The sequence below is a fragment of the Manacus vitellinus genome, unplaced genomic scaffold (assembly GCF_001715985.3).
Source record: "Manacus vitellinus isolate BGI_N305 unplaced genomic scaffold, ASM171598v3 scaffold_12_pilon, whole genome shotgun sequence".
Lineage (NCBI taxonomy): Eukaryota > Metazoa > Chordata > Aves > Passeriformes > Pipridae > Manacus > Manacus vitellinus.
Genome location: NW_021938949.1, coordinates 1,278,273 through 1,290,890, shown reverse-complemented (window position 1 = coordinate 1,290,890; position 12,618 = coordinate 1,278,273). Strand labels below are relative to the sequence as shown.

Below are 12,618 nucleotides of genomic sequence, written 5' to 3'. Positions count from 1 at the left end.
GGGATGAAAGCTACCCAGCCCCCTGCCGCTGTCACAAAGAATTGTCACCATGACTCTAGCTACTGCTCATTTCAAACTTTGCTTTAGCACACCCTGAGTGTAAATCACTCAGATTCAGCACAAATATTTCAAGCTGCTCCAGTTTATCTCTTTAAATAACCGAGCATCCCCAAAATTAAATGGCTTCTTTTTAAAGTTGTGCTTTATCGTGGTCACCTCCAATTTCATTAAGTATTTGTGCTAGTGCCTTACAGAATCCATTGTTCGTGGTATGGCCTGTTCACCTCTTTTTATGCTTGAAAAAAATTTTAAACCTGCCCCAGTTCCCAAATATGGTCTTTAAAAATGCTGCCATGTATAAGCCCATCTTCACATAATAGTTTTGACATAGCTCAGAACTGTAGGCAGTGAGAAGGAAACAATTCTGTTGTGCATCCTCATTTACATGTAAATTACTGAATAGTATATTTGTCCCTATAGAATTTAGCTAATCCAAAGGAGAAACATTTCTAGTCAATCAAGGAGCAACAAATAATCTTGTCCTGCTGGAGCTGCCTATGTTTAACTCCACTGTGATTTCTCCTCTGGATCCTAAGGAGCCTCCTTGCATAACTGTAGGGACTGCTGTTATTTTTGTTTAATTCCTATAGAAATATAAGTACAATGAGCAACTGTGCCTATGTATTTTCTCTCAGGGGTGATAATAGCCTTTATGTTGCCTGTTTGTCCAGTTCCTGGAACTGCTTTCTGTCTCAGAATGCAAAAACTACCAGTTCCTTGCTAGCTATTAGCCATCTCTGTTCTAAAATAAATAGTAATAAAGAAACCTAACCCTCCCTCACATAGAACAAAAGCTCATAAACTTCTTTAAGTAACTTCAATAATTTTAAGCAATTCACCTGCATGGAAGCTTTCTTTCCTGGACAAATACTTCCCAGTAAGTGGCAAGGTGACTATGTGATAGGCTTGCTGCTCTATTGGGAAAGAGAACACAGGAGTATTCCTTGTCCCTGACGTTACCTGCCACACACTGTGTCCTGGCTCTAGGGATTAGATGACCCACTGCCAAGGGGCTGGCAGGGAACAGGGTCTTTGGGCTCTGCACACACTGCTGGGCGAGTGGGTGGCTGTCACATGTGGTACCCTTTGCACTGAATGTGGGCCAGCAGCAAATTGCACCCCCTCACCTCTCCAGAGAGGGGAGAAGGAAGGGGGCATTCTCACTTCCTTCAGAAACACTCTTTGCACGTGAAGGATGGCACACTGCATACAGTCCCCTCGACTCCAGAAGGACCTCTGAAGTCTTGGGGACCACTTCTAGGTGGCAGGATTGAGACTGCTGGGCTGGAAAGACAAATAGAGTGACTTGAAGAACTTGTGGAGTGGGGATTATCGCATCAAACCTAGGGGAAAAGACAGTTCACTGCTAATTTTTTTAATGTAAGATGTGCCAAACCTGTTTGACTTGGACTTTTCATTTACCCTGGTTTAGCTGAATCAAAAAAAAATAGGAAGAATGAATCCCTGAATGTTTTTGCTTTGATTTTTTACCTCTTTGCACCTGTGAGTAAAAGGTGGCTTTCAGGTAAAGGACTTCTGAGGATGGGATTGTCTGATGACATGTTACTGGTCACAAAGGGTGGGAAGATAGTACGGTTTAAAAAGTTAGATAATCTAGAGGAATTTGAAATTTGAGGGGTTTGTATGTTTTATTCTACAGACAGAGAAGTTGTGGGTTTACTTTTGGGGTTTTGTTGGGTTTGGTTATTTTATTTTCTTTGTTTTTACTTTTTTTATTTTATTCTACTTAGAAACTTCTCCCTCGTGTTTTTTTATCGCCTTGTCTAGTTATTTCTTTTTGGTACCATGTATTTGTTATGTATTCCAAACTACTGTGAATGATTATGCAATTTTGTAGATGCTTTCTTCATTAATAAAACATTTGTTGTTTCTTTGCTTTTTATTGGATTTTTTTTTTTGAGGTGAAGGGAATCAAGCAAACTAATGCATCTGAAATACCATTCCTGGTTTCCCTGGCTCCTGAGCCAAGGATAGGGCGTTTTCTTTTTATGTTGTGTACAACTAGGACTCTCTTGGAAAAGTTTCTGATTATAACTTCCCTTTTGAGATGACTTTGTCAGTAACTCAATGAACAATGAGTTAATTGTAAAAAAAAACAACAAACAACCAAACAAAAAACCAAAAACAACAAACGACATTTTAGGGAAAAAAAGAAAAAAAAAAACAACCAAAACCATTTTGAAACATTACTGCTTTCCTGGCCCTGCTAATGTTTTAAGTGCTTACTTTGAAAGTCCTTACCCTTCTCTAGCCTTGCAGTGATTGGTATTTTTAACTGCAGTACTTTGAAGTGGCCTGGGACCAGCATCCTGCTTATTGTTTTCGGTGTCAACCTGTGGCAAAGCATCTTTGCCCTTTGCAATCATCTGATAAGGGGATGTCCCCTACCCTGAAGAGGTCACACTGCAGAAAGACAACTTGTAGAGCTTCAGCACTTTTTTCCTGCCGTTCCCACGGAAGTGCCTTTCTTGAAGAGCAGTTTTGCTACAGAAATGGTGAAGAGGAGGGATCCTGAATCCCTCTGGGTACATGTGCTGGGAGCAGCTGTAGAGCCACTGCACATGGTACATCTCAGTTGGCATCTTGGGTTCTGATGAGGGTGGTTAGGGCCAATTCAGACCCAAGTGATGAGAAGATCCAGAATATTGGATCAGATTCCTGTAGCTCATTTGACTATGGAGAAGCAAAATCAGCTACTCTGACGTCTGTATAAACTGGGGACTCTCACCTTTGTAGGAATTTCTTCTCCTTCCACATTTCCCTGAGCAGTATTGCAAGAGCCATCAGGATCCATCTTCTACATCTGTCTTGCTTACACAGTATCTCGGACCTCACAGCCTGTGTGCTTGGAGGAGCAGGGCAGAGGCTTTAAATATTTATTTTGGGAAACTGAGTGTCTCAACCAGAAGGTCTGTGACAGAGAATGACGTTGAGCCTGGCTTTCCCAGATCCTTACACTTCAACCACCACTTTTCCTTCCACCTGTGTGAGATCTGGAGGAGTAAACCAAGTGGGATTTGTCTCTATATGAAGTGGGAGCTCGTAATAATAAAAGTCTTAATATCTTGCTCCTGTGAGCTGACAATATAAAGTATTTAATACAATGTGTGTCTGCGGCTTTACTGTGCTTCTGTCTGACATCAAAAACCCAAGCCTACAAAAAGTGCAAAACTAATTTAAAATGAGACATTAAGCAAAGACAGTTTGGGAGTTTTGTTTTCCTGGTATTTGATTTCTTTAGGATTTTTTTTAATCTTTTCCTTGAGAAGCATGAGAACAAGAAAGTTAGGTTATTTTCTTTTTCCTGAGAAAAATGAAGCTAAATTTCTCCCCTAATTATGTAGCTTCGGAGTCCATAACACCAAAGATCACTAGAATGACAATATGTTCCTGAGACTTGGCAGTGTTTCAGAACAAGAAAAAACATGTGTTGAGGAGTCAGTTTGCTTGGTATGATATCAGAGATCTGTAATAGAGCTGTTACTCATGCCCTTTTCCTCTTCTAGCTGTATAATTAAACAGTTAACACATTTCAGAAATAATGGAATAATTAATGTAATTAAGCAGGGCTTTTTTCACAAGCAAAGAGCATGGTAAAGCAGCACTGATATTTCTCTGGCATCAGAAGTGTTCCTTTATTTTCACCCACAGTTTACAGGAAGGTAAAGGGCAGAACAACGTTTCCAAAATTGCTCAAAGTGCCATTTTCAAAAGCTGTACCCCATCAGCATGTCAGTGACAAGTCAGTGAGCTTTGGGCTCTTCAGATGGGAAAAATAGCGCTTAGGCAGTTTTGAAATTGCTACTCTCTGTCTGCCTTGGTTTTACTCTGCTGATCCAATGTGTTCCTTTACACAGACCTCTCCCTCGGACGAGGCGAGCAAGAAACAGCTTTTAATGCCCCACCGCCCCTCCGTGGACCACTCGGACGAGCCCTTTCAGAGGCAGAGGGCAGTGAGTGCTGTCAGCATCATCACCAGTGCCCTGGAAGGTAAGAGACATCCTCAGCTCCCCAGCTCAAAGCCATGTCCACGTTAAATGGCAGAGAAAAGGTGACGCGAAACGCCCTGATATTAAACCCTCGTTGTTTTGAAAGAAGGCACTAAAGATAGTTGTTACAACCCCCATAACAGAGGCAGGGCTGTAACAGAAGGCAGTATAGTCCCTATCTTAACCATGGACTTGTAGAAGCCCTGAGAAAATGCTTGTGGTGTAATCAAAATGGGAGCTGGTAAGATTTTGTGCCCCCGTGGCATTAGGTTTACACAGGGCTCACCAAGGTGCAGGGCAGTGGAACACCAGATTGTTTGGGTGACTGTACATATATTTACATCTCGTCTCCCTGGGGCTGATGGAAAGCCTGGCATGTGCAGTCACCAGCTACATGCAGAACATCCAAGCTGTGGGAGAGGAAAGTTCTCATGCAACAGGGACACAACAGTGTGGTGGGTGCTTGAACCCCACCGTGAAATTTAAAGGTGCTCAAAGGACCCTTTTAACCACGCAAATATTTCTCAACAAATTTTTCTGTTGCTCATGAGTCGTCCCATGAGGTGCAGAAGAATTTCCCTTCTCTGTCTTCCCACAGACAGGGACTTTGCATTTCCCTCTCACAAATTTATTGATATAGCAAGACAACTCATAGCAAGCCCTCACATTCTTGGGCTCTTTACATGCAGCATGAAAGGGCTTCCTGCAGTTCCTTGTGTCTCCTGCATTGCAAATTGAGACAAGACAGGAGGTAGCACCTAAGAGCACAGAAAAATGTCTGTCAAGAACACAGTGTGGAGCAAGGGAAGTTGTGGATTCTCCTGCAGCTTGATTCTCTGTGTGACTGATGAATAGGAAGGCAAGGCAAGGCAGAGGGACTTAGATAAGAGATGCCTTACAGACAGGAACTGGACATATCTCCTGGAGATAGACCAGCATGAAACCACAAAGCCCTTCTTCTTCCTCAGCTTTTTACCTTCTCCCATGGTTGTATGCACCAATATTGTGGCCAGAAGATATATTTATGTTTACATAAATATAGGGTTGTATTCTTAATAGGGAAATAATCACTTCAGTGTACTCCAGTGTTTAATGTAGTCTGCAAAGGTTTTATTTGTTTCCTGTGGGGTTTTTAGCAATTACCTTTGTGATTGATTTGCTATTTTTTTGTAATGTGTTAAGAATGCCTAAAAGACCTGAGCTGGAATTCTTATTTATTTGATGGTACTCTCTATTCTTTTATACCACAGAAATAGGGACCATGAAGTCTAGGGTAACTCAGAGCATGTGACATTCAGGGACATGGTTTAGTGGTGGACTTGGCAGTGCTACATTAGTGGTTGTACTCAATTACCTTAGAGGTATTTTCCAACATAAATGATTCTATGATCCTATATAGAAGAAAATTGTTTCAATCCTTATCAAAGGTCTCCTAACTCCTAGATTTTGTTAGTCACTGAAATTGAATAGGGGCTTGTGTCGAGTGGAACCTCAGAGAAAAGAGTCACTCATCTGATGTGTGTCCATCATGAAGGTCCCCAAATTAAAAACAGTGGAATAAGTAGGGTTGGGTAGGCATACTATGAGGAATAAGGATGTAGATAGGTGTGTTCTAGATTAACCTGGAAAATTATAAATTATATCCTTTAGGAAGTGACCACCTTAAACTCTTCATTACTTTCAGAAGCAGGTTTAAAAAAAAAAAAAAAGCAAACTTATGATTTTGCATTCAGATTGATGGTTCTCTCATCATTTTAGGGTTTACCTGTAAGCCTTTTGTTTGGAGGCTGGAAAGACAGTTATTTCTTGGAAGCTATTTGGTTTCCCAAAGATCTCAGAGCAATGCAGATGTTTGTGCAAAACCTGTGCATGTAGGACATAATCTGATATTCTGAAAGCTTGCTGGAAGACACTTAATGCCACAGCTCTGTTACCTGATGAAAAAAAGTAGACAAAGAATCATAGAATCATTATGGTTGGAAAAGACCTCCAAGATCATCAAGTCCAACCATATACCCCCTGCCCACAAAGTACCACATCTACTCATTATTTGAACACTTCCAGGGATGGTGATTCCAGCACTTCCCTGGGATGCCTGTTTCTGTGCTTAACCACTATTTCAGTGAAGACATTTTTTCCTAATATCCCAACTGAACCTCCCCTGCCGCAGCTTGAGGTCATTTCCCCTTGTCCTGGATGGTTCCTGCCCTGGGAGAGGAGGCTGTTTATGAACTGATGGAAATAACAGCCTTGGCTGAAGTTTTCCTGTTATCAGTGCAGGTTCTAATTATATAGACTAAAACTGTTATACAGCATTCCATGCCCATAAAGGAATCAGAAAAGGAAAGCATTAGGCAATTCCACTAATCATTATCATTCAGCTATTAACTGTCTTTTTTGGCTTTTCTTTTCCATCATTTAACACAAATTGTACTTACGAAGCTATTTCAATTCTTTTGTCTGCAAGTAAAATGAGGATCTAAAAGTTGTATTATAGGTAGTATTTTAAAAGCATCTTTAAAAAGCACAGGGGAGTTTCAGTAGCATGTTCAAATGGGCTTATGAGGTTCCTGGTTTTGTATGTGGGCCTCAGAAAAATCAGATGTTTAACACCTGTTTGGATTGCACATCAAGAACAGAAGCTCTATTGATAGCCAGAGATACTCTCGTTCTCAAGTACTTAAATCAGCTCTAAATGTTGGATTAAGCTCTTTCATCTCTTAACTGCTTTAAAGGTATTACTTAAGATACTTTGAAAATGTGACCTGGGATGAAAAAATATATTCCAATCTAAGTTAAAGGAAGACAGTGTATTCTTATCCATTTGAACTTGGCAAAATGGAAAATTGAGTAAGAATCCAAGCCTATATATAATACTGGACTTAACATATTTAGTGTGATTCTCCCTTTTTGCTTGTGCACTTTTTAAAGAGGTTATTACTTTCAGAATAGGTCACTGTCTGCTAAGTGCAGGTCAACTGGCAAAAACCCCACAGTGTGTAATTTGCCAACCTGCTAGGACAGAAATATTTTTACCCTTAAAAAAATTTGGGGTAATTCATGGGCCTTCCTCTGTGTTATGAGTCATTTTAAGTGGTCTCTTGTCATATAACTCAGTGTGAATTGACTGTTACTTTGCTGCTTGTGACTTAGAGCTTGAGGAATCGCACCAGAAATGTCCTCCCTGCTGGAACCACTTTGCTGTTAAATTCCTCATTTGGGATTGCTGCCCTCTTTGGCTTTTGATCAAGAAATTTGTCAAGTTTGTGGTAATGGACCCATTTACTGACCTCACCATCACTCTCTGCATTGTGCTGAACACGCTCTTCATGGCCCTGGAGCATTATAAGATGACGAAGGAGTTTGACCACATGCTTTACATAGGCAATTTGGTAAGTCACCCTGATCTCCAAGTGCTACCTGAGGAGTGTATTTCCTGCTTTTCAAAGTGTTGGCTGTGGCTTGGGAATACCCAGTGTTTTGACACACTGCCAGCATTGCTCTACCTATGACATATCAAGCAAGTCCACACGGGCACCTCTTTCTGGGGGTGAAGAGAATTGAATGAAGAACAAGGGTCTGTTTTTATCGAACTAACCTATTCTAATGTTATTAGTAAACATTAAAGCCGTGTTTCTGGGCTGTTCCTGATAAATATCTGTTTAGGGAAATGAGTTAAGAGAAAGGTTAATGAGCTTTATTTGGGATTTCTGGTAAAACAGTGATAAGACAGCAGTTCTTAGTGACTAACAGTGACTTTTAAGTACAAAAAGAAACCTACAGAAAAAAGCAAGGCAAGATCTTGGAAGGAAATAGAGTGGTGTTTGATCATGGGTTGATGTGTATGAAGGAAGAGGCCTATAGTACACTCTCTGTATGTCCCTGTATGCCCTACTGTGCCTTTCCAGAGGCATGTGTTGTGTCCTATGCAAACCCAGGGGCAAAGGGGACACGGAGCAAAGCATGGCTGATGCTTCGAGGGGAAACTCTTACTGTGCAAGCTGAAGCAGACGGGTGCAGAGCTGCAAAGCAAGCAGAGACCAAGGAAAAACAGAGTGACAGTCCACAGTCAAGCTGCAGGGACAGCATAAAAGCCTTTCCAGAGGCAATATGATACAATTTGTGACCCAGGGGTCCACTAAAATTCTGCAGTTACTACAAAAAAGAAGCTTTTTCTTTAATCATCTTTCTCCAAGTTATGTTTAAAAGTTACCTTGTGTTAATGCTTTAAAACTTGACTTTTAAAATCCTTTTAATTTTAGAAGAATCTGAATTGGAAAAGGCACAAGCCATCTAGCTATGGCGTGGTGGAGTTGCCCCTAAAATGTAGTGGTAGCAGCAGAGATATCCTATAGGACCACAAGTAATCTGGAGAGTCTGGAATGTGGATGCTGCTAAGTTTGCATTTGAGAAACTCACAGCAGAGATTAAAAAACCCCTTTATTTCTCTAAAATCAAAGGCTGCGGTGTCTCAAAACTGGATTCACATCACCTAGCTTTAGGTATTTACAGCATAGGAGTCTGCCTCTGTACCAGTTGCCTTTGTCTCCCTTTAAAGTCAGTGTAGAGTAATGGACAATTTTAAACCACATTAATGTGATGCCGTAAAGATATTTACTTTAGGATAAGGTGAACTATGGCCTGGAGGCCAGTGACTGTAGTAACCATCGACCATGGTGGGAATATGCAGAGACACTACAGATGTGATATTTGCCTTTAGTGAGATGCATTCTGTGCTGGCAAGTTTAGGTGGGTAGTAGCAGTAATCAGACATTTTGAATCAGTTCTAGAATATGTGACCTGTCACATATAGATTTTTTTCTTTATTTGGTCCTCTGGGCTTCCTTGTGCAGGTTGAGGTTATTCTCCTAGGCTGTGGGACTATTCTCCAGTTTTTCAGCTACTGTGTCTTGGCAAATCTTGCTCTGTTGTTGTCTAAGGAGAAATCTGTTTGGGTCTCTCTTGCCCTCTGCAGAAAGCAGTAGATAAGGACAGCTTGGAAAGTCATCTCACAGGACTGTACCCAGCTGCACTTTGCAGCCAACATTCCTTCTTGTTGCTCAACAATTTGTGGCCTTCTAAGATGACTTTAAAAAAAATTTCTTTGGACCCAGTGTCCACCAAAGCAGGTGGCAGTGCTGTCATTTCCCTCTCTGGCAGTCGGGATAGTCAAGGTGTCTGCTCTCCCTTGCAGACTACAGGCAGGGAAACTTTGGCATGGAATGCCCTTGGCATTCCTCCTGCCAACAAGACTCCTAATTTTTAGCAAAGAGAGAAATTTTGTAGAGAGACACATGGTTTGTTTTTGCTTATCTCTTTTTTTTTTTTCTTGGCAGGAGAAATTTTGCAAAGCAATTTCTGCAAAATTTTGCAAAAAAAAAAAAAAAGATAAATCTCACTGTGAGTTTCTCAGTGTTGCCTAGAGCCATTTCTGCTCTTTATTTTAAAGTGTAAAGTAAGCAAAACAGCCTGCCAGTATTTTTTGTAACAGGCTGATGGCTCAGGGCTCCCCTTCTTCTGAGGTCTGAGGTTGGGTCTGTGAGAAGCCAGACTGTGCCAGCTCACCCTCACCAGCTTTACTAAACCCCTGCATAACTGGACTGATTGTGAGTAGAGCAGGTCAGACAAAGGTAACTCCATTTTGTGGAGGATTTTGCAAAGTCATTTTTAATGAAAATTGACATTTTTTGCAATTCCCTATGAAAGGGAAGGGAGTCCCAGCCCCAGGGCAGGCTACCAGGTGACTGCATCCCCTAAGCTGCAGACTGCCAACCCCCCCTCAGCCCCCACACTGGCTGGCTGTCGCCTTCCTGTTGGATCTAACCCTCTCTAAGTGATTATTCTAGCATTAAACAGGGGAAATATTAAAGAGGACAGGTCTTTGGCATTTTTTTACTTGGAACAAATGCTTCTGAGTGAAATGAAAGAATGAGAGTGGAACATAAATTTGCTTTCTCTGGATCTGGCAGTCACTGGAGCTCTCCCACTCTGATTGTCCATCCGCTTCAGTCAGTATCTGCTACCTTCAGACTCCTTCAATTCATCACTTACAGGAATCAGCATTTTTAAGTGTCAGCAGAAGGCCAGCCAAGCACATGTGCCTTTTACATGCTTCATCTGCCCACACACCACCCAAAAAATTAGTAGATAGAGAGCAGATAGAGCAAGATTCCCTCAATTTTTGTTTTCCTTTTAGAAGCTGAAATACCTCTATGCAATATCAAAGCCTAAAAGGCTGAAATGATAGGTAAAAGATTTTTTTTTTTTTTAAGACAAAGTCCTCCAAATCAGCAGTGTCATATTTGGCACCAGTGGATGTTAAGCTACTTGTTTTCTCTCCAGCTTTCTCATATGACACATCCACATCCATCCTCTTGTGCAAGCTCAGCCGTCGTGTACCAGGTGTTGGCGGTTTGGCAACCACTGTTTGAAATCTGTAGCTGGTACACATACATGATTCCTGATGCCTCTAGGAAGGCCCAGACATTTTGCTACCTTGCTGTGACATTTCCTTCTCGGAAGGCTATTGATTAAAATGATTCAGGCAAAGAAAGTGATCCTCCTGAGTCATTTCTCAGCAAGACGGTTGCATAACGTGCAGAGTGGTATCGTAGTTTCTTAAGGCAGTCCCCTGGATACAATTTCACAGACATCCAGTTTTGTCTTGTTCTCTGTCCTAGGAAAATTGAGAGCATTATGGTGGGAGTCTTTGGTTTCTCTAACCACCGTGACTCAGAAATTGTTGGCTGGTTAGAAATATGAGACAGGTTGTTTGTTGCGTTCTTGGTATGAGGCGGTGATGGGAAGTTATGTCCCAAAGTATTGCTGCAATCCAAGGTATCATTTTCCTGATGAGAAAGAGAAGGTAATTTACATAAGGAATAGTGTAAAATGACCACTTGGAATAATTAATTCCAGAAGCATTAGAGAGTAAAGCCAAACATTCCTCAAATGCAGGCTATAATGATTTATTTTTATTCCTTAATGTCATAATTACATGACCTTAAGTTTTCCCTTTCCCATCTTAATGGGTGTCTTATCCCTGTTGCTCAGAGTTGATCAGTTCTGCTAGGCTAGTGCTGCAAATATTCAGCTGCTTGTAAGGAAAACATTTCTCCTTGACTGTATGTTAGTGATGCGTGAGCTCTGTATCCTCCCCTCTTTTTTGACCAAAAAAATGCATAAATGTTTATTGTTTCACAGAAAACCATGTACTGTACTAAATACATTTCCAGAAATTATCTGTTTCTGCAGATATATCTATTTCTGTTTCAGAAATATCAGAAATTCCAGAATTTTCCAGAAACACAAAGCTCTGTGCAGCTTGTACTAGGACTTGAAATGAAAATGAAACAGTATACGAAGAATGTGGTCCTCACATTTTGTCATTTTAAATTGACTGTAGCTTTGCATCGTGCATTTAAACTGTTACTTAAGGAGGGCATATAAAAGGACAAGATCTGGGATACTTTACACGAATGTGTTAAAACTGAATTTGTTGTCAGCAGCCTTCCTCCCCCCTCTCCCTCTGCCTCATAGGTAATATTTATATGCTGTTTTAAAGAAAAATGTTCCAATTAGAAGTTCCACCATATGACATTTGAACTGGGTCATAAATAACCAATGTGTTCCCAAGATGCAGTGAAAAGAAAATTGCCATGATTATTTAAAAAAAAAACCAAACAACAAAACAAACCAGGACTCAAATTAGAGTTTCTAATCGCCTTCGCTGCCAGCAATAACCTCAATAACTGGAGGCGTGAGTTGCCCTTCTATTGATAATAATAACAAAATAAAAAGGGATAATACAGGAGATACACTGCAACCCAAATAACCCTTAACACTCGCACTGAATTCACTCAGCTTTCTCCACTGATATGAATAGATTTAACCTTTATAAAAGGTACCTTTATACTTTCTTTTTTTTTACCACTGGGATTTTTCAGATGATGGAAGGAGGTAGAAATGTATATTCCAATCCAGAGCTTGAAGTCAGATGTCATTGTAACTTTACAGCAGCGTATTGTTGTGAAAAGAGAAGACAAAATTGTAATAGTGATAAAGAATCAGCCATGAAAAAGAAAGTATTTGTTTGTAAAAAATGTTTTTGACTTTCTACTGTGTTCACCTGCAGCAGTGGAAACTCTGCAAGCAAGGAGTTATGTTTAAAAGGTTACTTTGAATTCATATTTTTCTTTCTGCAGGTCTTCACTGGGATTTTCACAGCAGAAATGGTCTTCAAAGTAATTGCCCTTGACCCCTACTACTATTTTCAGCAAGGTTGGAATATTTTTGACAGCATAATTGTCATTCTAAGCCTGATGGAACTGGGTTTGTCCAGCATGGGAAACCTGTCTGTTTTACGCTCCTTTCGACTGGTAATGGTCTTATTCTGTTCTTACCCATATTATTACATATAAAGTCTGACATGAATGCTACTTGTTTTCTTAAAAACGCATCTGCCGATAATTGCTGCAAACTGGTGAACAGTACGTGACACTAATTATAGGCTGAGGGATAAATGGAATTGTTCCAGATTTACATTAGG

General features: G+C 40.6%; 1 protein-coding gene across 3 annotated transcripts in view; it reads left to right on the top strand.

The window, feature by feature from the left end:
* LOC103755782 (sodium channel protein type 5 subunit alpha) overlaps positions 1-12,618 on the top strand; it is a 205,952-nt gene that overhangs the window by 101,006 nt on the left and 92,328 nt on the right. For all 3 annotated transcript variants that reach the window (XM_018089200.2, XM_025896818.2, XM_025896817.2), the window contains 3 exons: positions 3,939-4,071; positions 7,224-7,462; positions 12,275-12,448. In XM_018089200.2, coding sequence (XP_017944689.1) covers positions 3,939-4,071; positions 7,224-7,462; positions 12,275-12,448 — 546 coding nt within the window. The remainder of the gene's footprint in view (positions 1-3,938; positions 4,072-7,223; positions 7,463-12,274; positions 12,449-12,618) is intronic.